The sequence below is a fragment of the Hemitrygon akajei genome, chromosome 20 (assembly GCF_048418815.1).
Source record: "Hemitrygon akajei chromosome 20, sHemAka1.3, whole genome shotgun sequence".
Lineage (NCBI taxonomy): Eukaryota > Metazoa > Chordata > Chondrichthyes > Myliobatiformes > Dasyatidae > Hemitrygon > Hemitrygon akajei.
In genome coordinates, this window is record NC_133143.1 from 17866444 (window position 1) to 17892420 (window position 25977).

The 25977-nt window shown below is 38.6% G+C and overlaps 1 protein-coding gene across 14 annotated transcripts in view; it reads left to right on the top strand.

Moving 5' to 3' along the window:
* Nucleotides 1-25977, top strand: part of atxn1a (ataxin 1a) — a 478304-nt gene that overhangs the window by 278632 nt on the left and 173695 nt on the right. For all 14 annotated transcript variants that reach the window (XM_073023948.1, XM_073023935.1, XM_073023940.1 and 11 more), the window contains one exon: nt 4427-6391. In XM_073023948.1, coding sequence (XP_072880049.1) covers nt 4577-6391 — 1815 coding nt within the window. In that variant the 5' untranslated portion in view covers nt 4427-4576. The remainder of the gene's footprint in view (nt 1-4426; nt 6392-25977) is intronic.

Consider the following 25977-nt stretch of genomic DNA (forward strand, 5'->3'; position numbering starts at 1 on the left):
TGTGGCCTGCTCCGGGCTCTGTGCCTGAGGGATCCAAGAAGTTTACTTGGCTCTCTGCTAGTTTGTGGCTGTGGCCTGCTGCGGGCTTCATAGTTGTGGACTCACTTTTGTTCTGAATGCTATTTGCTTGCTTTTATTGTTTACATGATTTACAGCAGCACTACAGTGCAATATATAAAATTATTACAGTACTGTACATGGTGACTTATATATACTTAGATAATAAATTTATTTTGCACTGTAACTACCTATTGCAGCCTAGGTAACCCATGGCAACAAAAGGACTCAAAAACATTTAATTTTGCCATTCTGCTGAAACTTTTGCAGGTCCTTTGTCAAGTCCCTCTCAATGACGGCGTTTCCACAGAATAAAGCTAAGAAGCAAAATGATCTTTCCTTGTAAGCAGACCCTTTTAAGTTTAGGAGTTGCCTTTTAAATTTTCAGTGGACACTTTCCAATAACTTCCCTGTAATATGATTTCCAAGATGATACAGCAGTCCAGCAAAGTCAATGCAACTGCTGCCCATCTCTTTTGCCTTATAAGTCACAACTTGGGTTATAAATAAATATATTTGGTGTTGTATCCTGCTGCTATTCTGGCCTGGTACTTGGAAAAGGGATGTGGAAAAGAATCATTTTTCTCTTTAACTTACCAATATGTCTCCTTTAAACGGATAAGACTAAAGAGTTAGGACAGAAGCCAGTGCCAGCAAAATTGCAGCTGGGTTTTGCTAATCCTGTTACCCATCTTCTCTTTATTGTTCTTGAAATTATTAATTCTAAGAATCCAATAAGTAACCACTACTTCAAGGCAGCTGTGATTCTTTAGTGAATACATATGTATTTTGTTTCACTTCTCTAATGCAACATGTTGAGTATGTTGTCTGTATTTCTGGCCTTGATATCTTTGTACTGCACTTTTTCACCATTGATGATAAACACAGTATGCTTTTCTTTCTTCCTGCTTTTATTCTGTTCTTTGCACTAAGATGTTTTCTAGCTACTCATTTTTTTTGCACTTAAAATGAATTTGTGGAAGAAAAGTTTAAGAAGGATGTATGAAACTAATTGTGCATTAATACGTTAGTTTAAATAACTAAACAAATCTATAATCAAAACATGTACTTAACATAATTTTGAACTCAATAAATTTAATGTTGACTTTTTAAATTTAATTTATAATCAAAGTACATGTATGTCACCATATGCAACCCTGAGATTCATTTTCTTGCAGGCATTCACAGTAAATATAAAAAGATAATAGTATCAATAAAAGACCACACACAACAGGACAGACAAATACTGTGCAAATTCAGAAAGCAAAAATAAAGTAAGCAAATATCAAGAACATGAGATGAGGAGTCCTTGACAGTGAGTCCATAGTTTATGGAACTGGGGTGAGTGAAGTTATCTCCTCTGGTTCAAGAGCCTGGCGGTTGAAGGCTAATAACTGTTCCAGAAGCTGGTAGTATGGGTCCTGAGACTTCTGTACCTCCTTCCTGATGGCAGCAGCAAGAAGAGAGTGTGTGGCTTGGATGAACAGGGTCTTTGGTGATGGATACTGCTTTCCCGTGACTGTACTCCATGTAAATGTGTTCAACGGTGGGGAGCGGTTTCCCCCGATGGACTGGGCTGTATCCACGACTTTTTATAGGATTTTTAGTTTTAGGGCATTGGTGTTTCCATACCAGGCCATGATGAAGCCAGTCAATATACTCTCCACAGCACATCTATAGAAGCTGGTCAAAGTTTTAGATGACATGCTGCATCTTTCCAAACTTTTAAGAAAGTAGAGTCGCTGTAGTGGTTTCTTTGTAATGGCACTTTGTGCTGGACCCAAGACCCTCTGAAGTTATACCTTCTCCATCTCTCATCCCCCAATGAGGACTGGCTCATGGACCTCCGGTTTTCTCCTCTTGTGGTCAACAATCAGCTCCTTGGTCAATGCTGACATTGTTGTGGTAACATTCAGCCGTCTTTTTAATCTCCCTCCTGTATACTGATTCATCTCCACCTTTGATTCGACCAACGGCAGTGGTGTCGTCAGCAAACTTAAATCTGGCATTGGAACTGTGCTTAGCCTCACAGTCATAAATGTAAAGCGAATAGAGCAGAGAGCTAAGCACATGGTCTTAGCATGTGTAAGCACAGTGCACCTGTGCTGACAGTGATTGTGAAGGAGATGTTGTTGCCAATCTGAACTGACTGGGTTCTTCAAGTGAGGAAATTGAGGATCCATTTGCACAAGCTGGTATTCAGCCCTAGGTGTCAGAGCTTTCTGAGTAGTTTTTGGGCGATAGTAATATTAAATGCCAATGTGGTCAATGAAGAGCATCCTAATGTAAGATCTTCACTGTGCAGGTTTTCCTGGAGCTGAATGAAGAGCTAATGAACTGGCATCTGATGTTCACCTGTTGTGATGGTAGTCAAATTAGAGCAGACTTAAGTCAGTCCTTGTGTATAGCACTGTGCTGCCAACAGAAAGCCTGTGACCAATGATACAATGTTTCCACATAGCCAGGAAAGCCATGCTAGCCTCCTTTTTGTCAGTTTCCATCTGAGTACGAATCACAAATGATGGAAAACAACCTGCAGCTTTTTATGCTGCCAGGTTGAGGTTATACACTTGCATTAAATATGCCAATGGATGTATGTCTCTCATACGCTGCCTTTCTACCAGCAATGAATTGCTAGACTTAGAATGCCGCAGTTCAAGAGCAAGTTCAAGCTGCGGCATAATTGTCTAATTTTTATTTTTGTCTAAGCAGAGGAAAGATAACTTCAAGGAACTTCTAGTTTCACCGTGTGACTTAAAGTACATATACCCAACTTCGTAGGTTATATTATTTTTAATTCAGTCTGGCAGTTATGAACCTCTTGTACAACATGCCATTCTAATGATGATGATGATGATGTAGAGCAAGTAATGCATCTCCATGAGGGGATAAATTTAGTGTTCTGCTTAGACTGAGTTTTATAAATAATTCTAAAAGATATTTACAGGTTGCATTTATTTTTATGCTATCACTGGTGTCACTGAAATAACTAAACTTAGCCAAAGAAAAAAGTCAGTGTATTAATTACTGAATTGTCTGTTGACTGTACCACACCAGTTACAACCATGAATGGAGTGTTAGAATTGGTTTCTTTAATTTGTTTTGGAGCAGTACATGAGCTTCCTCATTTTACAGTTTAGTATTGAGATGCCATTTCAATTGTATGTAGCAGTTTGTTTATCAGTGAGGATTTGTTTCTGAAAATATTAAAACAAATTACTCAAAAGCATTTTTATGCTTAGAAAAAAGTTGAAAATGGTGATGTTTTATAGTAATTTCTTTTCAGTCTCTAGAGCGTGTTACTATCTCTGAGGACCTAAGCTGGTCCCAACGTATCGATGCAGCTATGAAGAAAGCAAGACAGCGGCTATATTTCATTAGGAGTTTGAGGTGATTTGGTTTGTCACCTAAAACACTCATTTGTACAGATGTACCGAGGAGTGCATTCTGACTGGCTGCATTACCATCTGGTATGGGGGGATCAAAGGAAGCGGCAGAGAGCTGTAAAATTAGTCAGCTTCATCATGGGCACCAGCCTCCATTGTATCCAAGACATCTTCAAGGAGCAGTGCTTCAAAAAGATGGCATCCATCATTAAAGAACCCCACCACCCAGGGCATGTCCTCTTTTCATAGTTACCATCAAGGAGGAGGTACAGAAGCACAAAGGCACACATTCAATAATTCAGGAACAGATTCTTCCCCTCTGCCTTCTGATATCTGAGTGGACATTGAACACATGAACCTCACTACTTTTTTTATTTCTGTTTTTGCACTACTTACTATTTAATTTAACTTTTTGACTTTATATATAACTATAATAATAGTTTTTCATATTATTGTGTATTGCACTGTACTGTTGCCACAGTTAACAAATTCCACAACAAATGGTGGTGATATTAAACCTGATCTGATTCCAAAAAAAAGCTACTGAAATTTAAAGCTCTTGTATGTTTGTACACGTGTATGGTATACATTTAAGAATATAGTTATAACTGGTTGTATGAAGTTAAATATCAAAGAACCTTTGTTCAAGTGAACTACAGTTGTTTCTGAATGAGTATTATGATACATCATTCTGTTAAAACTAAACATAAAATGTTATTTTAACTGAACACCTCATATCTGCCTCTTCCTAAAACAGCTGATAGCTCTTCTAGGACAGGAAGTGAAGTAAAAAGTAAAAAAGATAGAATTAAACTGGCCCAGAAACTTGTCAAAATCAGAAAAGCAAGCTTCTCAGCGGAGAAATGAAAGGGAGGACAATATGTGTAATATTCACAAAGGAATGGTTGTTAATTTGTGCATTGATTATTCTTGGTTACCTTGTTTTACTGAATGGCTAATTTGAATATTTCTTTTCATTTCAGATTCCACAGCAGCTGTGAAAATCCTGGCTGGAGGAAATGATGCCTCATGTAGTTCTTGGATCTTTTTGGAGCAAACTGCCAGAAAACAAATGCAACATACAATTTATCAAACAATTAAAGCATAACAGACACTAAGTAAGTCTTTCAAAGATGAAATCGAACCAGGAACGCAGCAATGAATGTTTACCGCCCAAGAAACGTGAATTTCCTGTCAGCAGCCTGCCCTTGGCAGAGAAGGCAGTTGCAGCAGCTACTGCAAGTGAGAGCAGTCGCAGTGAAAACTTGGCATGGCTTGCCAATGTAGCTAGCAGCCAAAGCAGTGTGGGCGTGAAGTATGGACATGCCAAAGTAGCAGGAGAAACCTCAGTGGAAACTGGCTTACCACTGTATAAATCACTACCAACTGCAGTGGACTATTCATCGCCTGGGAATGTTAGACCAGCTCCAGGGGTAACACAACTTCGAGCTGTTTATTCATCTTCAGCATTAGCTCAGCCAGGGTCTTCTTCGTCACCTGTGGAGTATGCTCATCTGCAGCCCGCTGCTACTTTCCAGTTTGTTGGGCCACCTTTTAGTACACCATATGTAGGATCTCCTCCATTTGTCCCCTCCCAGTTGATCTCCCCAACAGCTTCTAATGCTTCTGTTGCTCCAACTCAGTATTCCCAACTAGAACCCTACTCTACAATTTTTGCCAGTATGGGCAGCCCATCCCAGCACAAGGTGGAACATCAGATTGTCAGGCCACGCAGAGAGATTCCAGGATCACCTTCCCCCTCGGTGCAAAACCAGTATGTGCAAATTTCAAGTTCGTCTCCCAATGTGACAAGGCCCCACTCTCCTACTACAGTCCCCTTGCATTTGCACTCTCACCCGTCAGTGATTCCACACACTCTGACAGTCAGTACACCGTCACCAATGGTTCTCCAGTACTCAGACGCCGGATACCCTGTTGGATCAAGGGAAACCATCAGGAAGGTTGATGACATCAGACCGCATTTGGTTCCAAGAAGGGAAGTATTAAATGGTGAAATTGAGAAAAGTAGGAGATATGCTCTTTCACCCAGCACGGAATTGAACCTGGAAAAGTCAGGAGCCAAACCGGTTTCTCGGCACTATGAAATAAGGCATGGGACCCATGTGGTTGTTCACCCAAGCCCTGCTGACTACACTGCACAAGAAAATTTGGGCTCTAGAGCTTCAGTAATGATTATACCCAACAGTCACACACCAACTACAGATTTGGAGGTCCAACAGGCCATAGACAGCGACAACTCTCCTTTGGCATTGTATGACAAAGCCAACTTAAATCATGGAAAGGCAACTTTTTCTCCACAGTCTGTCATCCAAACCACCCATACTCCCACTGACCACCTTTCTATAGGACTACCTGCTAGTGCCGTTTATCCTGGTTCTCAACAGCCTCTTATTGGTTACATAAGCAGTCAACAGCAAGCACTAAGTTACCATGGGAACCTGCAGCAGCACGTAGTAATTCCAGGCACCCACCCACTTCTTATTCCTGTATGCAGTACAGCAGTTGAAGCTTCAGGGGTGACCTCTACAATAGTGACAACATCTCCTCAGTTTGCTGCAGTGCCTCATCCATTTGTCAGCACAGCTAGTCCCAAGAGTGAGAACTATCATCCTCAATCACTTACTACACAGCCAACTTACCACACAACTGTTGTGCAGGCTCAAGTGCATCTGCCAGTAGTACAGTCAGTGAGTTCTCCAGTCGCAGCTTCTAATCAACTGCCTCCCTACTTCATGAAAGGATCAATCATACAGTTAGCTAATGGAGAGCTAAAAAGAGTTGAAGATTTAAAAACAGAGGACTTCATACAAAGTGCTGAAATCAGCAGTGATCTGAAGATTGACTCTAGCACTGTGGAGCGTGTTGAAGGCAGTCACATCTCCAGTTTTGCTGTTCTGCAGTTTGCAGTTGGAGAACACAGAACACAGGTATGAGTGATTGTGTCATGACCCAAATGTAGTGCTATCATTTTCTGTTAATTGTGATTTTATGAAGTTCTTTCAAATCTATGTTTTTAAATTTTCCACTTAGAATAATAATTATCTGTTAAACTAATTTCCACTGAGCAAAGAAACTCCATTTATTTCTTACTAACTTCTCTCTATGTCATCAGTGCATCCATTGCATGGCAAGCCAAAGTCACTGATTTGATATGAGCAATCCTCTGCATTTGATTTTCAGCAGAAAATCTATGCAGTTTTCTTGGAAACGTTGAAGATGTCTTGGATGATGTGGGCACTATCATGTGTTTCATGTACTGTCATCTATAGGTCAATGTTAATAATTCAGCGGTGCATTGACCTCTGAATCCTGTGAAACTCAGGCTTATCAATCAACCAGGGCAGACCCAGCTTGCCTACCACGTACGTACTGCTTGCTTAAAACAAGATGATAACATTTCCCCATTAGGGTTATCATCAACTATTTTTTCTTTTAAGGTCATTTAGTGTAGGCATTGGGTGGAGTCAAAGCAATGAGTGGCCAAAAAAGTGAATACTGCACTTAGGTCAGAGATATTGATTCATCTGATTTAAGTTTGTCAGATTCAGAGGATCTCTTGTAATAATTCTCACCTGCGGTTTCAAGAAACTACCTGTGTGAAGTTACAGTTGCACTCTAGGATGGTGGTGTAACCTAGTATTTGCATAAAGCTGCCTTATTAGATAAGAATACAGTTCCTTTTAGGTACAATATTATTAAATTAGACTGAGCTAGCTACAGAATAACAAGAAAAGGGTAGAGATCACAATACAATAAATGCTCTATTGTCCAACATGTCCCAATTTTGACGGGTGCTTCTTAATCAAATATGCTTATTAAATCAGACATCAGCAAGGTCACCTCGATGGTGCTGCCCCTAAAATACTATGGGTCTACAAATTATAGAACTTTTGATACCAGCGGTTTTACTTGTCAGATTACACAACTAGTAATCCAGAGGTACAAATTCACATTCTGCTAATCCCAACAGTTCATTGAATTGTTGACAAATTAATTGTGAATTGATTTTTGCTAGCCAGTACTGATGACGTTTTGAAACTACTGGATTGTTGTAGATAGCTATTTGGTTCATTGACGCTCTTTGTAGAAGTAAGTGTCTCATCTTCTCCTTGTCTGGTCCATGTGCATTTTTTAGAGCAATATGGTTTCTCTTAATTTTCCTTTCTGGCTAAGCAAGCACTTTTGTTTGAAGCTATTACATTAAAACATCTCTAAGTCTGCAACCTCTAGAAGTTAAAAGGGCAAACAGTTGTATATGAACCTCAGTACCAGAGTTTTTTCTCCCCCAAGCCACATACAGTGCTAACTAATGCACATATCATAGTTCCTTCATCTGCACCTCATTTAAATCATGAGAATCCAACTGCAACAGTGCTGTGGGCAAATCATCAGTACATGTGCTGTAGCAGTTCAAGAAGATAGCTCACCACTGCCATCTCAAGGGTATTTTGGAATTGGCAGGTTAATGTAGGTTTGCCAGTATATATGAGGACATTACAAGAACAGTTGCATGTCATGTTATCCTATAGATAGATTGGAAAAGTTGGGATAGAACAGAAAGTGCCAATCCATGGGCATTTTGAAAATGCTGCAGTTCTATGAACAAATAAATGTCAAAATAAAAGCAGAAAGTGCTTGCCAGAATACTCAGCAGATCAGACAGCATCTCTCCAGTAAGAAATAGGGATTTGGGTTGATGGCCTTTCAACAGAAAATCACTTTGAACCATTTTTATCTGTGTGTAGTGCAGAACTTAAATGGAAGTAATAGTTTGTCTCGTTGTGATCTGATTCATCCCTCCACACTATTCCAAAAGGTTTACAGATTACTTTACAATTGATAATGGGAATATAGTAAGGTGTGTGGGGATTCAAATATTAGTACTTCCTACTTGTACCATTTAATATATGGCCATAAGACATATGAACAGAATTAGGCCATTTAGCCCATTGAGTCTGCTCTGTGATACAATCATGATTGATCCTTTTCCCCCGCTCCTCAGCCTATTGAGCCTGCATCATATTGAGCAATACCACATTTACAATCAAGCCCATCTGTTCCATTGCCTTTGCTAATTCCTTTCTGATGTCAAAAAAGGATATCGCGGTAGCACAAGGCTATTAGAGGACACGGTTCAGAGTTTAATTCCAGTGTGCTCTGTAAGAAAGTTTATATGTCCTTCCTGTGAGCACATAGATTTCCTCCCACAGTCCAACGACATACCGATTAATAGGTTAATTGGTCATTGTAAGTTGTCCTGGGGTTAAAGAGGGTGCTGGGTGGTGCAGCTCGTTGGCTGGAAGGACCTGTTCTGTGCTGGGCCATAGTGAGTTAGTTGTGTCTGGTAGTTCCAAAGGCAATGTTGCCAAACAGTAGGTGACATACAAGTACAACCCAGACTCTAGTGCCTCTCCTCGAAGTCTGTGAAAAGCTGAGGAACACTTGCTCTTCCACTGGACTTGCCTTTAGTCCAAGGGCAGAGCTGACCATGCTGGGTTTCTCCAACACTGGGAGCCTACACCTATATAGGGAGACCTATTGTGGGGTAAAAATCTGAGATTCTTGGCTTAGTAGTAAGGAAAAGCTCAGTTATTTATTTTATTTTGTTTTTAATTATTTGTTGGTATTTAATATTTTGTTTCCAAGTTACTTTTAACAATTCCAGTAGTTTAAATGTCTGTATGTCAGAAATAATCAAAAACTCAGTCTTCTAGAATTTTTTTTAAATGAGTCAGGATAAAACCTAGTTACAAACGTAGTATTCAGAACTCCCAATGCCTCCCTATCCAAGTTTGGGATTGAAGGCTATTTACAGTTACTTACTGTATTGGTGCAGGCTAAATCTGGCATGATTTGGCTCGTTATCTGGCTGGTACTGTTTCACTTATTTGCAAAAGTCTGCAACATTGACTATTCTTCAGAACTACTTTAATGACTGTAAAGTACTGTGGGTCATCTTTAAAGGGATTTGGAAGGCATTGTACAAATACAAGGCTCTTTTCCTCTTTAGATTTATTTTTCAGCTCCAAATTGTCTTCTCCGAGCTCACCTCCCTCAGCCTCATCCTACCACTCCCTCTGAAACAGCTGACCATCCGACAAACACCTATCTGTCCCAAAGTCAGCTCATACATTAGTTTTTTGTGATCAATCTTCTTCCTTTTAAAATGCGCAATCAATTCCTCTTTCCCATTTCTGATTGTTTTTGTAGTTTGCCAATTCATCACCTACCTTTCTTTCACTCAGTTCTTTATACCTATTCTTGTATGCTAAATCCATGCCATTTTTCACAGAATCACATGTAAGGATTACATTCCTGTCAAAACATTGAAACTAGACGTATCAACTTGGCACTCTGAAACTCTGAAGTTATTCTATTCTTTATTCCTGTCTTGTCTGCGACCTTTGAGGTAGTTAATCACACTGCCCTCCTCTAGCCTCTCTCTGCTGTTATCCATTTGTCTGGTCCATTCTTTTCTATTCACTTTTATCCAGAGAACAAACTGCATTCATAAATAAACCCTTCTTGGGCTTCCAACTGGGTACAGATAAGCGGTTTTAACTGGCATTTTGATGACACTTTCTTCAGGGATGAAGCCTAAGGCCTAGGTATGTCTGGTCTGCTGGTATATAATATGCACATACACACCCCTCCCATGGTCCTTGATGCAGGTTTCCACCATGTGCTGAAGAAGCACCATAACTTCATCTCCGTTCTGCCATTTGATAGCTTTATCTGATAATACCTTGTTGCCACGCTCTCCCTCCACTTTTCCACACTTCATCATCTGTGATGAAGGGGGCAGAGTTTGTCATCGAAATGCCGGTTAAAAATCGATGCCTGTACCCACCTCGAAGCCCGAGAAGAGTTTATTCGTCGTCCATGCCGGGGAAAGCACTAGATCCTTTTTCAGTCTGAATTCCCATTGCTTCCTGCTCCTGCACAATTATCTCTGGAGCTCCATGCAGCTTGATCCTTAACTTCCCTTTTAGCTTTGTCTGCATTCAGCCATTTGATAGCTTTATCTGATAATACCTTGTTTCCATTGCTTCTAACTTCACACACAGCTTCTCCAACATTCGGTACTTGATGACAGAAATTTCCTCCAAATAAAACTAGGTTAAGAATAGACACAACTGATTTCCTATATAAATCTGTCATGATATTCTTACCAAAAAGAAATGATTCCTTTTGTAACTTAAGCTAAACCAGACTGTTCGCAACCTTGTGATGAAGATTTTTTAGACTGCAAATCCACATCATCACCAAGGTCATCTCCATAACTTTGTATGATTATACTCTGCCTCAGCAAATCTGCTTCTGAAATTTTTGATACCCTTAGGAGTGACTGTTTCACCCCTGACCTTGCTTTCCTTTAATTTTCCATTAGCTGAGTTTAATCATATTATTCTTAAGTTTCTTTCCCACACAGTTCTGATCACCCACTATTCTAGTGCTCACTTATTTGTACAGCCTCCTGCATAAGTAATACTTCCTTTTTCAATTCTGACCCATGTTTTCGTTTTCTTCCGTGGCCTTTCTTTCATTATTGTCTTCTCGATGCCTCCAATTCAGGCCTCTTATCACATACATAATTTTAATTATTCTGCCGTTGATGTTGTGCTTTCATCTGCTGAGGTTTTATTCAGAATTTATCTGCTTAGTTTCTGCCTCTTTGTGCCTTTTAAAATGCTTTTATCCGTATTTCCTTGATGTTTCCTTAAAGAGTATGACTTCAAGTTTTATTTGATGATATTCCCATTGTTGCTACACTAATTGGCATATAAATGTTAATTGTTATGAAGGATAATTTGGTGTAATTGGTACTTGAATCGTATTTTGGGGAATCCATTGAACAATCTTGACTTTCAGCATCCCATCATTCATTGCAAATTGTCTATGTCTAACTTTTGACACCATCTCCCCGTTTTTAAGACTTTCACAGCATTCAGCTCCCTACAAAACAATGAACTATTTGTAACTTAAGCTCCTGTGACCAAGAAGTGGAAGATATTCCAGATTAATTGGCTTAATTTGCTCCTTTTACGTATCTATCTTTGTGCTCCACTGACAATATTATTGGTGATTGCATTTCCACGATCTGTAGACCTCACGTTTTCTGCTTCTAATGGTTTATGCAATAGCAGAGTTGGGGGGGGGGGGGGGAATGCCTCAAAATCCATCTGAAGTTGAATTCAGATGCTCAGCAACTTTCATGACTCAGCTCTCAATAATAAATCAAAGCACGGTGCATTGTCTTGCAGATGCATTACCTCACACTGTATCTACATAAATAACTTCTGAATGTGTAAACCATTCTTTATTATCGATTCATTATTTTATGGAGCTTCAAATTAAATCTGTTACTGTGCCAAAAATTCACTTTGTACTGATAAGAACCTGAAATTTTTAAAAAATGTTGATACTTGAAATACAATGATTAAAGTGAAGCACTTGTTGCTCATTATGACCCTGCAGCTGGTTCATGGAAAAGAAGAAAACTTTGCTGAGATTCCCTGTTTATTCAAACATTGCCATGATTAATTTTAGCTTTGCATCACCTTACAAAAATTCCAAAGCAGCTGATTTTAATTTTCTTTCAGTTGCGGGTGGATATTATTTTCTGAAACTGAATAAATATCTTTACACTGAACATAGAACATAGAGATGCACAGCACATTACAGGCCCTTCTTTTTGTTTACCTTAGCCCAGAATATTTGCAAAACAATTGCTCAGAATTTCTACCTGGATTTTCTCCTTGCCGAGTCCATGTTTGCATTTAATAGATTTAATCATAGTAATTTCTTCAACAAGGCTTGATGCTTTCTGTCAGTGAGACCTTGCACAGGGCTAAGCCATCCTAACATAAATATCATTATTTGGGAGAATTTTAATAACCCCTCCAGAAAAATGCTTCACAATCTGTCAAGCAATGACACCCCCCCCCCCCCCCCGAGTTCTTAAATCTGGTAGTGTTTGATTGTTTGACGTTTAGAATTGAATTAGAAGTCAACCACACTTATAAAAATAAATTAATTAAAACATGAGCAAAACTCACTTAGTTCAAAAAGATTACCTGACACTTCTCCTTCTCCCACCAGCCATCTCTTTAAATTAAAATGAATTGAGTCACTGAATCTACAATATGTTAGGCATAATCTGGCACAAATTCAACAGATTCCCCAGAACAAGTGTTGGAAAAGTGCAGGACATTACTATAGTTGGCAAAAGCCCAGAGAGCACCTATTAGGAAACTTGGATATTTCCAAGCTGTGGGGAAATTACTCAGTTAATTTCAGCCCACTGTATCTTTCTGCAGCTTTTAAAAAAATAATTCAAGTTGGAGGTAAGTAATCTCTAATGAATGGTACATTTATATGCCAAGATTCTGTTTATATATAGTGCGTATAATAAGTATTCAACCCCTCCAGAAGTTTTCATGTTTTATTGTTGTACAATATTGAATCACAGTGGATTTAATTTGGCTTTTTTGACACTGATCAACAGAAAATACTCTTTTGTGTCAAAGTGAAAACAAATCTTTTCAAATTGATATTTAGTAGATGCATCTTTGGTAGCAGTTGCTGTGTGGATAGGTCTCTATCAGCTTTACACATCTGGACACTGCAATTTTTCCTCATTCTTCTGTACAAAACTGCTCAAGCTGTGTCAGATTGCATGGGGATCATGAGTGAACAGCCCTTTTCAAGTCCAGTCACAAGTTCTCAATTGGATTGAGGCCCAGAATCGGACTTGGCCACTCCAGGACATAAACTTTGTTGTTTTTAAGCCATTCCTGTGTAGCTTTGGCTTTGTGCTTGGGGTCACTGTCTTGCTGGAAAGCAAATCGTCTCCGAATTTGCAGTTGTCTTGCAGACTGCATCAGGTTTTCCTCCAGGATTTCCTTGTATTTTACTGCATTCATTTTACCCTCTACCTTCACAAGCCTTCCTGGGCCTGCTGCAGTGAAGCATCCCCACAGCATGATGCAGCCACCACCATGCTTCACGGTAGGGATGGTGTGTTTTGCAGTGTTTGGAATATGCCAAACATAGTGTTTAGTCTTATAGCCAAAAAACTCAATTTTGATTTCATCAGACCATAGAGCCTTCTTCCAGCTGACTTCAGAGTCTCCCACAGACCACACGCTTTATTTTCAACAGTGGCTTTCTCCTTGCCACTCTTCCGTAAAGCTGCGACTGAAGCGCCCAAGTAACAGTTATTGTATGCGCAGTCTCTCCCACCTCAGCCACTAAAGCTTGTAAATCCTCCAGAGTTGTTAAAGGTCTCTTGGTGACCTCCCTCACTAGTCCCCTTCTTGCATGGCAAATCAGTTTTATGAGAACAGTCCGCTGTAGGCAGATTTCCAGCTGTGCCATATTCATTCTATTTCTTAATGATTGACTTAACTGTACTCCAGGGATATTCAGTGACTTGGAAATTTTCTTGTATCCATCTCCTGACTTGTGCTTTTCAATAAACTTTTCATGGAATTACTTGGAGTGTTCCTTTGTCTTCATGCTGTAGTTTTTGCCAGGATACTGACTCACCAGCAGTTGGACCTTCCAGATTCTGGTGTATTTTTATTACAATCAATTGAAACACCTTGACTGCACACAGGTGATCTCCATTTAACTAATTATGTGACTTCACAAACCATTTGGCTGCGCCACTGATGATTTGGTGCATCATATTAGAGCGGGTGAATACTTATGCAATCAATTATTTTGTGTTTTATATTTGTAATTAATTTAGATCACTTTGTAGAGGTCTGTTTCTTTTGATATGGAAGAGTCTTTTTCTGTTGATCAGTGTCAAAAAAAGCCAAATTAAATCCATTGTGATTCAATGTTGTAAAACATGAAAACTTCCAAGGGGGCTGAATACGTTTTATAGACACTGTATATGGAGACCTTTTCTTTCTTAAGCACCTTTTATGGCCACCTTTGGATGAATGCCTCCATAGTGTACAACTGTCTGCAGCTGAATTCCTTCTCCCAAATCTGAGCTGACGAAATTTATAAAGTAGTTTTACTTTCATAATGTTATCCAAAATGCTTAAACTACTTTCAAGTACTAGTATCCTTATTACATATTCATCATCTAAAAGAAATAAAAGTTATAGCGTATTTGTGTGAGGTTAGCAAGGTGTGAAATAAAACTGAAAAAGTATTTGAAAGAGGCAGGGAAAGAAAACTAAAACAACACACACACACAAAGTGCTGGAGGAGCTCAGCAGACCAGGCAGTATCTATGGAAATGAATAAACAGTCGACGTTTTGGGCTAACACCATTTTTCAGGACTGGACTGGACTGGAAAGGAAAGGGCAAGATGCCAGAATAAAAAGGTGGGAGGGGAAGAAGAATAGCTAGAAGGTGAATAAGGGAAGCCAGGTAGGTGGGAAAGGTCAAGGGCTGGTGAGGAAGGGATCTGTTAGGAGAGGAGAGTGGAACATGGGAGAAAAGGAAGGGGGAGCAGAACTGGGGGGAGGTGATAGGCAAGTGAGAAGAGTGGGGAATAGAAGACAAGGGAGGGGGAGGGCATTTTTTTTCTGGAAGGTGAAATGGATATTCATGTCATCATATTGGAGGCTACATAAAGTGTTGTTCTTCCACCCTGACAGTGACCTCATCTTGGTACAAGATGAGGCTATGGACTGACATGTCAGAAAAATAACTGTCAGGAGAGCTACAGGATTAACTTTGGTTGGTAAGCTGCTGATACTTAAAGCTCAGGAAACAATGTCTATCCACTAGGACTTAGGAGCCGTGCATTGCAGAAGCAGACTTATGCATGACTATGTTTTGTTTGCCCACCAGTGCATTGTAGTTGAAATTTATAAAACCTGCAGTGAGGACAACAAAGCTTTGGAGAGTAATGGTGGACCCAGTGTATTACCTTAATGAATGATATTTAAGGATAGAGAATCATAGACTGGAAAAGAAGATCAGCTAGAATGCAGCGTAAAACCAGATGCAGGGAATGAAAGGAAGTAAAATAAGAAGTGAGAATAATTAGTCTTAAAACAAGTCAAACTTAACAATTATTTATTTTCTGGGATGGATTGACTGGTAGTCATTAAAATCATGTTAAACACGCCTGAGATACTAAGACCAGACTTAGCATGCTTATGGAGCAGTTAATGAGCAAGTACATCAATTGCTTGGAAGTCAATCGGAGTTAACTGTGAGATGCCTTTCTTACTTAGTTGATAGCCAAGGATGTTTAGGTCCGTTGTCTTGTATGCTTCAGTGTTTTAGTTGATGACTTTAAAGTTAGTCTTGGAACATGCACATGCATAAGCATAATTTGGGAATACAACACAACATCGTTTGGAGTGACCCTGTTCTGGAGTGGAGGTGACTTAGGTTGAATAGTTTTCCATTTGTCCTGCAGATGGAATCTACTCCAACTGGAATATTGTAAAGTGCAGAACTACCACAAAGCTTTGTGGAATTGATAATCTTTCTTTCTGTTAGTCTACTTAGAAATCATATTCACTACTGTAAACACGTACAAACAAGCTGGAGGAACTCAGCAGGTCGGACAGCATCCATGGAAACGAGCAGTCAACGTTTTGGGCCAAGACCCTTCGTCAGGACAGGGTCTCATATGTCATGAAATTTGTTTTTTTGCTCTAGCAGTACAATGCAGTACCTAAAATTACTACAGTAATGTGCAAAATTCTTAGGCACTTTAGCTACATTATATATTTTTTGCACCTTACTGTAATGAAAAGATCTGTTAAGATCAGCTTGCAGTGGATATAACTTGGAAATTAATTTCTATGGGCAGCCAAAGTTGAGTAAAATGCTTCCTAATCCCTCTTAACTAATAGAATTAATTTTGCAAGATCAAAAAAGGCATTGTATAGTGATTGATGCTTTTCCTTCCTTGAGTTGATTCTTTTGAGATAACAAACTCCTTGAAGTATTTTAGGGAATTTAACGATAGTTTGATTTCCAAGTCTTGTATTATTTTTTACTTTTATTTTTCTTTTAGCCTTCACTCTACTACTACTTGGGAGCACAGAGACCAATTACTATTCTGAGAATACAGCTCCAGAGAGGATTTCTCCTTCTCAGTAAATGCTAACATTGTAAAACAGTCTGGAGCTGTAATTATCTTGTCACCAATTAATTATTTTCCAATCTTAGTTGGCTGAAAACCAAGATGGTTAATGAACTTGTATAGGCTGTCCCCAGGTTATGAAAGCCCAACTAATGGACACCCTTATATACAAACAAGCTCCCATAAATAAAAAAGTCTACAAATGGCAAATCCACTTTCCTACTTTTCTCCCTCTAGTTTGATCCTGATGCTTTTGATCGAAGGTTCTTCAGAAGTCAAGAATGAGGGATAAAACATGGTGCTTATGATTGTTTATTAAGCATTACAAGAACAAAAACAAGGGAAAAGGGAAAATGAGAGAGCAAAAGCAGAGTCTAAAAGACAGAGACAAAGAGGGACTAGAGGAAAGACAAAGGGACCAACCCAATGTGGCTGGTCCGTTTATACCACTTGGTTGATAACACACATTCCATTCAAATTCCATGGCTTAAATTAACCAATAAGATAGCCCCATTCAAATAACGCAATATTCAAATAATGCAACTACAATCAGTACAAAACACACTAAACAATTACACATTCATAGTAATTATATAAAATACAAACAAGCATAAGAAAGTGACAAGGAAAATAACAATTACACAATCCAATCCATCTCTCTCCCCCCACCTCCCTCTTCTTCCACACCCCCACCTCCCTCTTCTTCCGCACCCCCACCTCCCTCTTCTTCCGCACCCCCACCTCCCTCTTCTTCCGTACCCCCCCACCTCCCTCTTCTTCCATACACCCACCCCCATCTCCCTCTTCTTCTGTACCCCCACTTCCCTCTTCTTCCATATCCCCCACCTCCCTCTTCTTCCGTACCCCCCCACCTCCCTCTTCTTCCATACACCCACCCCCCATCTCCCTCTTCTTCTGTACCCCCACTTCCCTCTTCTTCCATATCCCCCAACTCCCTCTTCTTCTGTACCCCCCACCTCCTGTACCCCTCTCCTTCCCCCCCCCCGCTCTTTTAGTAGCTGTTCTTTCTTATTGTCCTTGCGTGCTTTTGATGCCATTCATCACAATGCTGTTGAGGTATGATTATCTGTTTTGAGGGAATGTGGTGTATCTTGCCCTGGAAGGAAATAAATATATTCACGTGAAGCAGCCCAGATAACTTTCAAATAAATCAAATTTTCACTGCTAAGTGGTTATTGCATCATCATTGGAACAATAACTATTAATTTTGTTTTCTATTATTAACAATTTTGTGGCAAAACATTTATTTTGCCATACTCTGAGTGGGTGTTTTTCATATTCCTGAATATTCTCATTCTCAGGTGGGCTCTGATACCAACTGAGATTATGTTATGGTAAATTCTAAGAGTTTCTGAGTTTTGGCCCATAAAATATATGGAAATTACCAGTAATGACACATTCTTATTATGACTTTCTTACAAAAAAAATACAACCAGAAAAAAATGTATATCTGAAATGCTTGCAATGATACATGAATTGGATTGACACTGAGGAGGAAAGCTTTTGAATGAGGGAAGATATCAACAATTGATTGGTTGGCAGAAAGTTATTAAATAAAATCAATTTTAGATAAGTGTGAAGTAATTTTAAGGATACATAATGAAAGGATGGAATAAGGGAACCTTAAGAGCCTGTGTTTACATTATTCTTAAAGGTAGCCATACACATTGACAAAGTGTTTAAAAAGGAACACTGTGTTCTCCTTTTATAGCTGATGCACACTGAGCAGAGTGGTTTTGCTAGAATTATATACACCGTGAGTTAGGTCACAGCTCTGGTCACCACATTACAGCAAAGATACGATTGTACTGGAGAGGCTGCCAAAAAGATCTAAGAGGATGTTACAAGGTGTGCAAAATATCAGCTATGAGGAAAAGTTGAATGGAATGTTACTTTCTTTAGAACAGAGAAGCCTGAAATGAGGTTTAATTAATCTGTATACAATTATACAGATCAAAGATGGGGAAAAAGAACAAATTCTCCTGGTAACACACACAAAATGCCGGAGGAACTCAGCAGGCCAGGCAGCATCTATGGAAAAGTGTACGCGTGATGTTTTGGGCTGTGGAGTCAACATCAACTGTACTGTTTTCCATAGGTGCTGCCTGGCCTGCTGAGTTCCTTCAGCATTCTGTGTGTGTTACTTGGATATTCAGCATCTGCAGATTTTCTCTTGTTTGAAATTCTGGTAGTGGGGGTCAAAAGCCAGGAGGCATAGACATAAAGGAGAAAGATTAAAGGGTAGAAGAGAATTAATATAGGGATCCAGACCACATTAAAATTATTGGAGGCTAAAATCTTGACCACATTTCAAGTGCACATCCTGATGCTATTTAAAAGATTTAATGTGCTATAGACCCAGTGCTGGAAGATGAGATTAGGTTGGCAAGTTTATTTATGTAGAGATGCAGCACAGTACAGGCCCTTTTGGCCCAACGAGCCATGCAACCCATCCAACGAGTTAAGCAACCCACCTACTTAACACACTCTCAATCGCACGACAATGTACAATGAACAATTAACCTACTTCGAACTGTGGGAGGAAACTGGAACACCCAGATGGAACCCAGCTGTCACAAAGAGAATGTACAATTTCCTTACAGGTGGTGGCAGGGACTGAACCCGGGTCCCTGGCTTTATAATAACACTAAGCTGACTGCTGCACTACCATGCTGTCCCGGAAAAAGTTTCCTTTGCCTTAACCTTCAAAAGTATTCTCCATTGAATGGTAGATTCTCAGGGAAGGATGATCCATTCATAGCTAACTATAGAAGTTAAAAATGGCATCAAATTTGCCAACAAGGAATATAATGCTATGAAGATTAACACTGGGGGTTTAGAAGAATAAGAATAATGTTAGAGATGGGCAAAAGATGTGTTTTAATAAAGGAAGGAGTGAAGTAGGTTATAAGAATAAGATAGCAAAATATATTGAAATAAAAATAAATGATACAAAATAAAGATATACGTAGAAACATAGAAAATCTACAGCACAATACAGGCCCTTCAGCCCACAATGCTGTGCCGAACATGTACTTACTTTATTCCCTTGGTCCCTTAGAGGTTAATTCTGGAAAATTAAACAATGGGGAATAGAAATGATACAGACTTTAATGCCTTCATGGTAGAAGATATCCAAACTGGGCCAATAATAGAAAATCTGGAGTGGGGAAGGGAGAGAGGAACCAATATTAATTGTTATCACTAGAGGCAATCTACTAGGCAACCCATGGGTGATAATTCTCCTAGATCTGATGGTCTGCATCCTAGCATCCTAAAAGAAGTGGCTTCAGAAAAAGTTACTGTAACCAAAATTCCCCAGATTCTAGAAAAGTTTTAGGGGATCAGAAAACTGCTAATAAAATATTCCTATTTATGGAAAGCAAGAAAATCAAGGTCATTTAGCCAGACATTTGCCATTTAAAATTGCTGGAATTCATAACTGAGTTAGCTGAATATTTACAAAATCATAATACAATCAGAGTTGACGTATTTTATGATAGGGAAGTGATTGTCAACTTTATTAAAGTTCTTTGAAGTTACAGTGAACAAGATAGTTAAGGGGAGCTATTAGATATGGCGTGTTTGGATTTCCAAAAAGTATTTGATAAAGTGGCCATGTAAAAGATACAAGCAGGATTTCATGCCACTGGGGGTAATAAGTGCACAGTGAATAGGATGTTGCACAACTAACTACAAGTATTGTGGATAAATGGTGAAAAGCTGTAATTGATAGGTCAACAGGAATCAGTTCCTCAAATATTTGCAACTCTTAAAGAGTCTGACAATACAAAGGTAAATGGCAAAGCTGCTTATGATGAGAATGCAAAGAAAAGTGTAGCGTGAGAAAGGTTAAGCAAGCAGGCAAAACTTTAGCAGATGGAATATAATTAGGCTAATGTGAAATTATTAACTTGGAAGGAATAGAAAAGCAGAATATTGTTTAAATGAAGAGAGATGACAAAATACTGTTGTGCAGAGCAACCTGGATAAAATTGTACATGAAGTACAAAATAGGATGCTGATTTAGTAAATAACTAGAAAGTCAAACAGTATGTTGGTCTTTATTTCAAATGAGTGTATAAAAGAGGGGAAGCTATGTTACAGGGCTTTGCTGAACTTGTATCTGGAATAGTTCATGAAGTTTTTCTCCTATTATTAAGGAGGGATCTACAAGCTTTGGAAGCAGTTCAGAGAAAGTTAGGCAAGTTAACTCCTGGGACAAAAGGATTGTCTTGTGGAGAAATGGTGATTGGATTGGCCCTATACTCATTTAAAAGAATGAGAGATAATCTTGGCAAATTATAAGATTCTGAGAGAATTGAGAAGGTGGTCTGCTTGTGGTGGAATATAGAACTTGGGGAAGCAGTTTCATAATAAGGAGTTATCCATTTAAGGCTGAGATGATGAGGAATTTCTTCTCTGAAAAGAGGTTAATGGTTATGGGGAGAAGGCAAAGGAATGGGAAGGGAAGTCAAGGAAAAATCAGCCATGATTGAATTGTGGAACAGTATAGATTGCTGAATGGAGTAATTCTGCTCCTATATTAAATTATATTATTCAAATTATTAAAATTTCCTACTGCACTGAGCTGTAGAAGCTGAATTATTGGATCTGTTAAAGGCTGGGATAAACAATTTTTTGAGCTAAAGGACTATGGGAAACAAGGTAGGAAGATGAAGATCAGATCAGATCGTCTGTGACCTTATTGAATGGTAGCTCTGGTTTGAGGTCCATATGACCTATTCCTACAGCAATTCCTTATGTTATTATGAATTGCTGAATAGCTTTTACCTATGAAGTAAATTCTAATCTAAAGCCCATGAGTTCTTCTAATTGTACATCTGATTGGGACTAGCCTAGATAGCAATTTTGGTTGGCATGGACCAGTTGAGCTGAAGGATTTATTCCATGCTGTATGATTCGATGACTATCTGAGTATATTGTGCTTAATCCAAATCTTTATTATCCTGTTCCTCTCTCCCTCCCCCCACCGTAAATATTTATTCAATTCTTTTGCCGATGTCTTAATTGAATCTCTTTCCACCACATTTTCAGGCTGTGGATTCCAGTTCACCACAAATTGCTGTGAATTCTTCAAAGTTGCCTCCCCAGTTTTGCCAGTCACTGTAAACATGTGACTTAAAATAATCTTAAAAACTGCCAATGGAAACAATTTCTCTTTATTATAACCATTTATAATTGTAAACACCCTTATTGTTCTCTGAAGAGAACAATCTGCAGTCTTTCCACAGATATTATCTACTCTCTTGTCTGACATGCTAATTAAATCCTCAAAAAAATCACCCAGGTTTGTTAAGAATGGATTTCTCCTTTCAATTGGCCTATATTTCAGAGGGAATGAGAAAACAAAACAATAGGCAAGCTTGGTGGTCAACCACTTGACAAACCTTGAGGTGTGCAAGTGGCAATCTATTTTCAGTTTAATGGACTATTTATAATGGAATCTGCCTTTGTGATTCTCCTTCCCCACACCCCCATCATCCCCAGCAGATCTTGTATTAGTGCTTTAATTCCATCACTGCTTGGAAGATGTGTTACTGTGCAACAGCTTTTATACACAGTATCCTTTAAAAATATGAGCACAACCTTATTGTGGAAATAGTAAAACATTAGATAATGTATGACTGAAGTGGACTGAATTATGTTTCCATTCTGTGGTCTAATTATTCCTTGTCCTGCTTCACCTGACTCCACTTGATCTTGATTTCCCCCAGAGCCAAGTGCCTCTCCAGAGTGACAAGTTTGTGTAGGTGGATTTGGTTATAAATAGGGACTGAGGAATTTGTGGTGGAAAAGTTGATGCAATATGTGTGTAGGTGGAAAAAATTACTCCCGAAGATCCTATAAAATTTTTCACAGCAAACCAATAGGTAAATATTTAAATTTCATTAAAAAGCTTAAATTAATGTTCACTTATTATGGCCTATTCCTTGATATGGTGCTCCCTTGCTCCCTTCTTTTCATTCTAAGTTCTAAGCCCACATTGAAAATTAAAGTTGCATACAGTATACCAAGCAATTGCACATATTCAGAAGTAATTAGAACAGATCTGAATTTTTTCATTTAGTTTTTAAAAGGGTCACTTTCAGATAATGTGTACAATCTTTCTCATTTATATCCATAAGACAAGGTATTCAAGCATAAGTGGAAATAAACCATCATAATAGGGACCTGAAGACACAAGAGTTCCTGGAATGTGTAACAGCAAACAAGAAGGTGGAGGAAATGAACAGGCGATATTTCAGGTTGAGTCTCTTCATCTGGACTTTTTGGGTCATTTCAGCAATGTAGAAAATCTTCTTGCTTAAGATTGTCAGAAGCAATACTTCATTTGAACCATCAACAATCTGCATTTGCATTGTCCCTTTAATCTTATTAAGTGTCCAAAGGGAATTGACAGAATGTTAAGGAAAAAAATGTGCTTCTGCAATTTTGGACCAAAGGCTTGATCAGAGTTTTGGAAGAGAAAGAGTGGTCAATGAATAATGGATTGGAAGAGACTCTTAATAAGGAGAGCAGAGAACTTGATGGGTAATGGGATTGGAGAAAATTATAAGTAAGAAGAATGTCACAATTGAAGGATCTAAATAAGGATGAGAACCTCAAATGCATGGTTATGCTTAAGTTTAATTGTACTAGAACTGTCATACAGTGCTTAATTTCTAATAGAATGGTTTCATTTACCTTGCAGCTCTGCTACATGTATTGTACCTGGCAAACTGCACCCGAAATTGGCTTGCTGATGGGAAGCAGAGGGTGGTGGTAATGGGCTACTTTTGTGATTGAAAGCCTGAGATCTGTAGTGCTTGGACACTGCTGTTTATAATATACATGAACCATTTGGATATGAAAGGAGATGCTGATGACACGAAATTACTGCTATTGGTGAAAGTGAGGAGGCTAGACATACACTCTTACAACAAAATTGATCTGTTGGTAAGATAGATGGCATTTAATCCTGAAAGTACAGGGTAAGGGAGGATTAATATCTTATAATTTTAGGATGTATCGAGGCACAAATGGACCTTAGTGTATGATGATCCCTGAATGTGGTAACATAGCAAAGGTGGCAAAGAAGGCATTCAGGGTACAGAACTTAGCAGTGTGGGGAATAGAATATAAGAGCAAGGATGTAATGGTAAAACATCGGTTAGGCTACGGCTGGAATAGCGTGGATGGTTCTGTTTGCCACATATATAGGAAGGATATGATCGCACTGCAGAGGATCTTCACCAGGATGTTGCTTGTTTTGGAGCATTTCAATTATCAGGAGAGTCTGAATAGGCTAGGTTTGTTTTCCTTGGAGCAGAGGTGCTGAGGGGAGAGCTGAAAGAGATGTATAAAATTATGAGGGGCATAGATATGATAAACAGGAGGGAACTTCTCCCCATAGCAGAGGTAACAAAAACTAGAAAGTGTGTATTTAGGGTAAAAGGTAAGAGATTTAGAGGAGATCTGAAGAAGAAGTGTTTTCATCCAGTGGGTGATTTGAATCCGTAATGCACTGCCCAAGTGGAGACAGTAGACTCCCCATAACTTAGTAATATTCAGACAAGCACATGAATTACCAGTGCATTGTAGGTGATGGATCTAGAGTTAATAAATGGAATTAGTTTGGATGGGTGCGTGAGGTTAGTATGGACATGATGGGCTGAAGGGCTTTCTGTGTTGTGTGACTCTATGATCAAGTATTTGCTATCTAATAGGAAACCAACATTTCTGTTGGCAAGTGGAACAGGTGTGTTACAGGAGTTGGTGCTGGGCTCAGCTCTTTTTACAAATGCATGTGAGTAAGTTAGATAAAGGCACTTCAGGGATGGTTGCTAAAGATAAGGAAGAAAGTAACAAGGGCATCAAGTAGTTAGAATGCAATGTGAAATTATCCTTTTTCACAGGAGATATTTTTAAAGGTGCAACAGGAGAACATATCATAATACAGTAGACTCTGTTTTATTTCGTACATTATTATTGCTCATTGGTAAATTATTGTGTATATTATTATTCTGTACTTTATTAGTTAAGTCTGCACACTGCTAGATGTGTTTTTAAATGTTACTTCTGTAACAAAAGAATTTCCCACTCAGGACCAATAAAATACTTATTATTACTATATTATCTAAATGGTGATTTTGCAGAGCTCTGACAACGGAGGGATTTCTGTAACTTAGTGCATAGAGTATGGGCGATAATCACATCTGGGATACCGCATACATTATTGGTCTACTCATTTTGAGAAGAATGCAGGTGCATTGGAAATAGTTCAGAGGTTAACAGTTGTGAACAAATTGTCTTCTGTGGGAGGATTGGACGGGTTAAGCTCGTATAAAGGTGACTTGATTGAGTCACATATGATCTTGGAGTGTCTGTACAGCATGGATGTGGAGAAGATGTTTTCATTTCTGGGAGAACCTAGAGTCACTTTTACAAGGGGTGCTGAAGTAAACAACAATCTAAGAAGATTTTGGAATCTTTTCAAAGAGTGGGGTCTTTGAATATTTTAAAGGCAGAAGTAAGATGTATTTTTGAGCAAATTATGAAAAAGATGTCAGGATAGACAAGCATGTGGGAGCTGAGGTCAGAAACAGATCAATGATTATCTTAATGGTAAAACAAGTATTTTACATGTTCATACATACCATGTGCACTTTCTAACAGTGAGAAATAAAAGAGAGAAATATCTTTTTGAAGGAGAAGACGAGACTTATTCACATTTGTAAATATATGGAGTGAATATGTGGTGCAAACTTCAGTGACTGCAAGGTTAACCATTTTAAACTAGGAGCTGTATATTTTTATTATGAATCATACAGATACAAATGGCAAAATACCATTTTGTGATGAGTAAAGGAGAGAAAATATGGAGGTTTAAAAACAGAACTAATTGATTTAGTATAATTTGTGAAGGAGTGTTGATTTATAAAACAGAAGATATTTGAAAATTCTTGATGAAATGCTCTAGGGGTAAACATAAAACCTAGATCTATTGAGTTCCTGGGGCTGGTAAGGTATTTGAAAATGATTTTCAATAAACAATGCAAGCAGATACAAAAACTCTAGGCATTTACCTTCATCTTTTTGTTGTTTCATAGTAATCAAACCTTCAATGGCAATGAACTTTAGCACTTGTGTTTTATTTTTACATAACTAAAATAATTAGTACATGCATGTGTGGATTAAAATAAAACAGATTTCATGTGAATGGCTCACAAATAATTTGGATTTGTTCACCTCAGAAAAATAATTACATTCTACCAAGCTGGTGCTGTCATTTCAATTATTTCTTTCACTATTACAAGCAAGGTTTGAAGCCGTATATCTGCATTCCAATTATCAGAATTGATTTTACTTTCTTAAAATTCAAAGCTTGCCATGAAGCTTAGCAAGGCAATCAACAA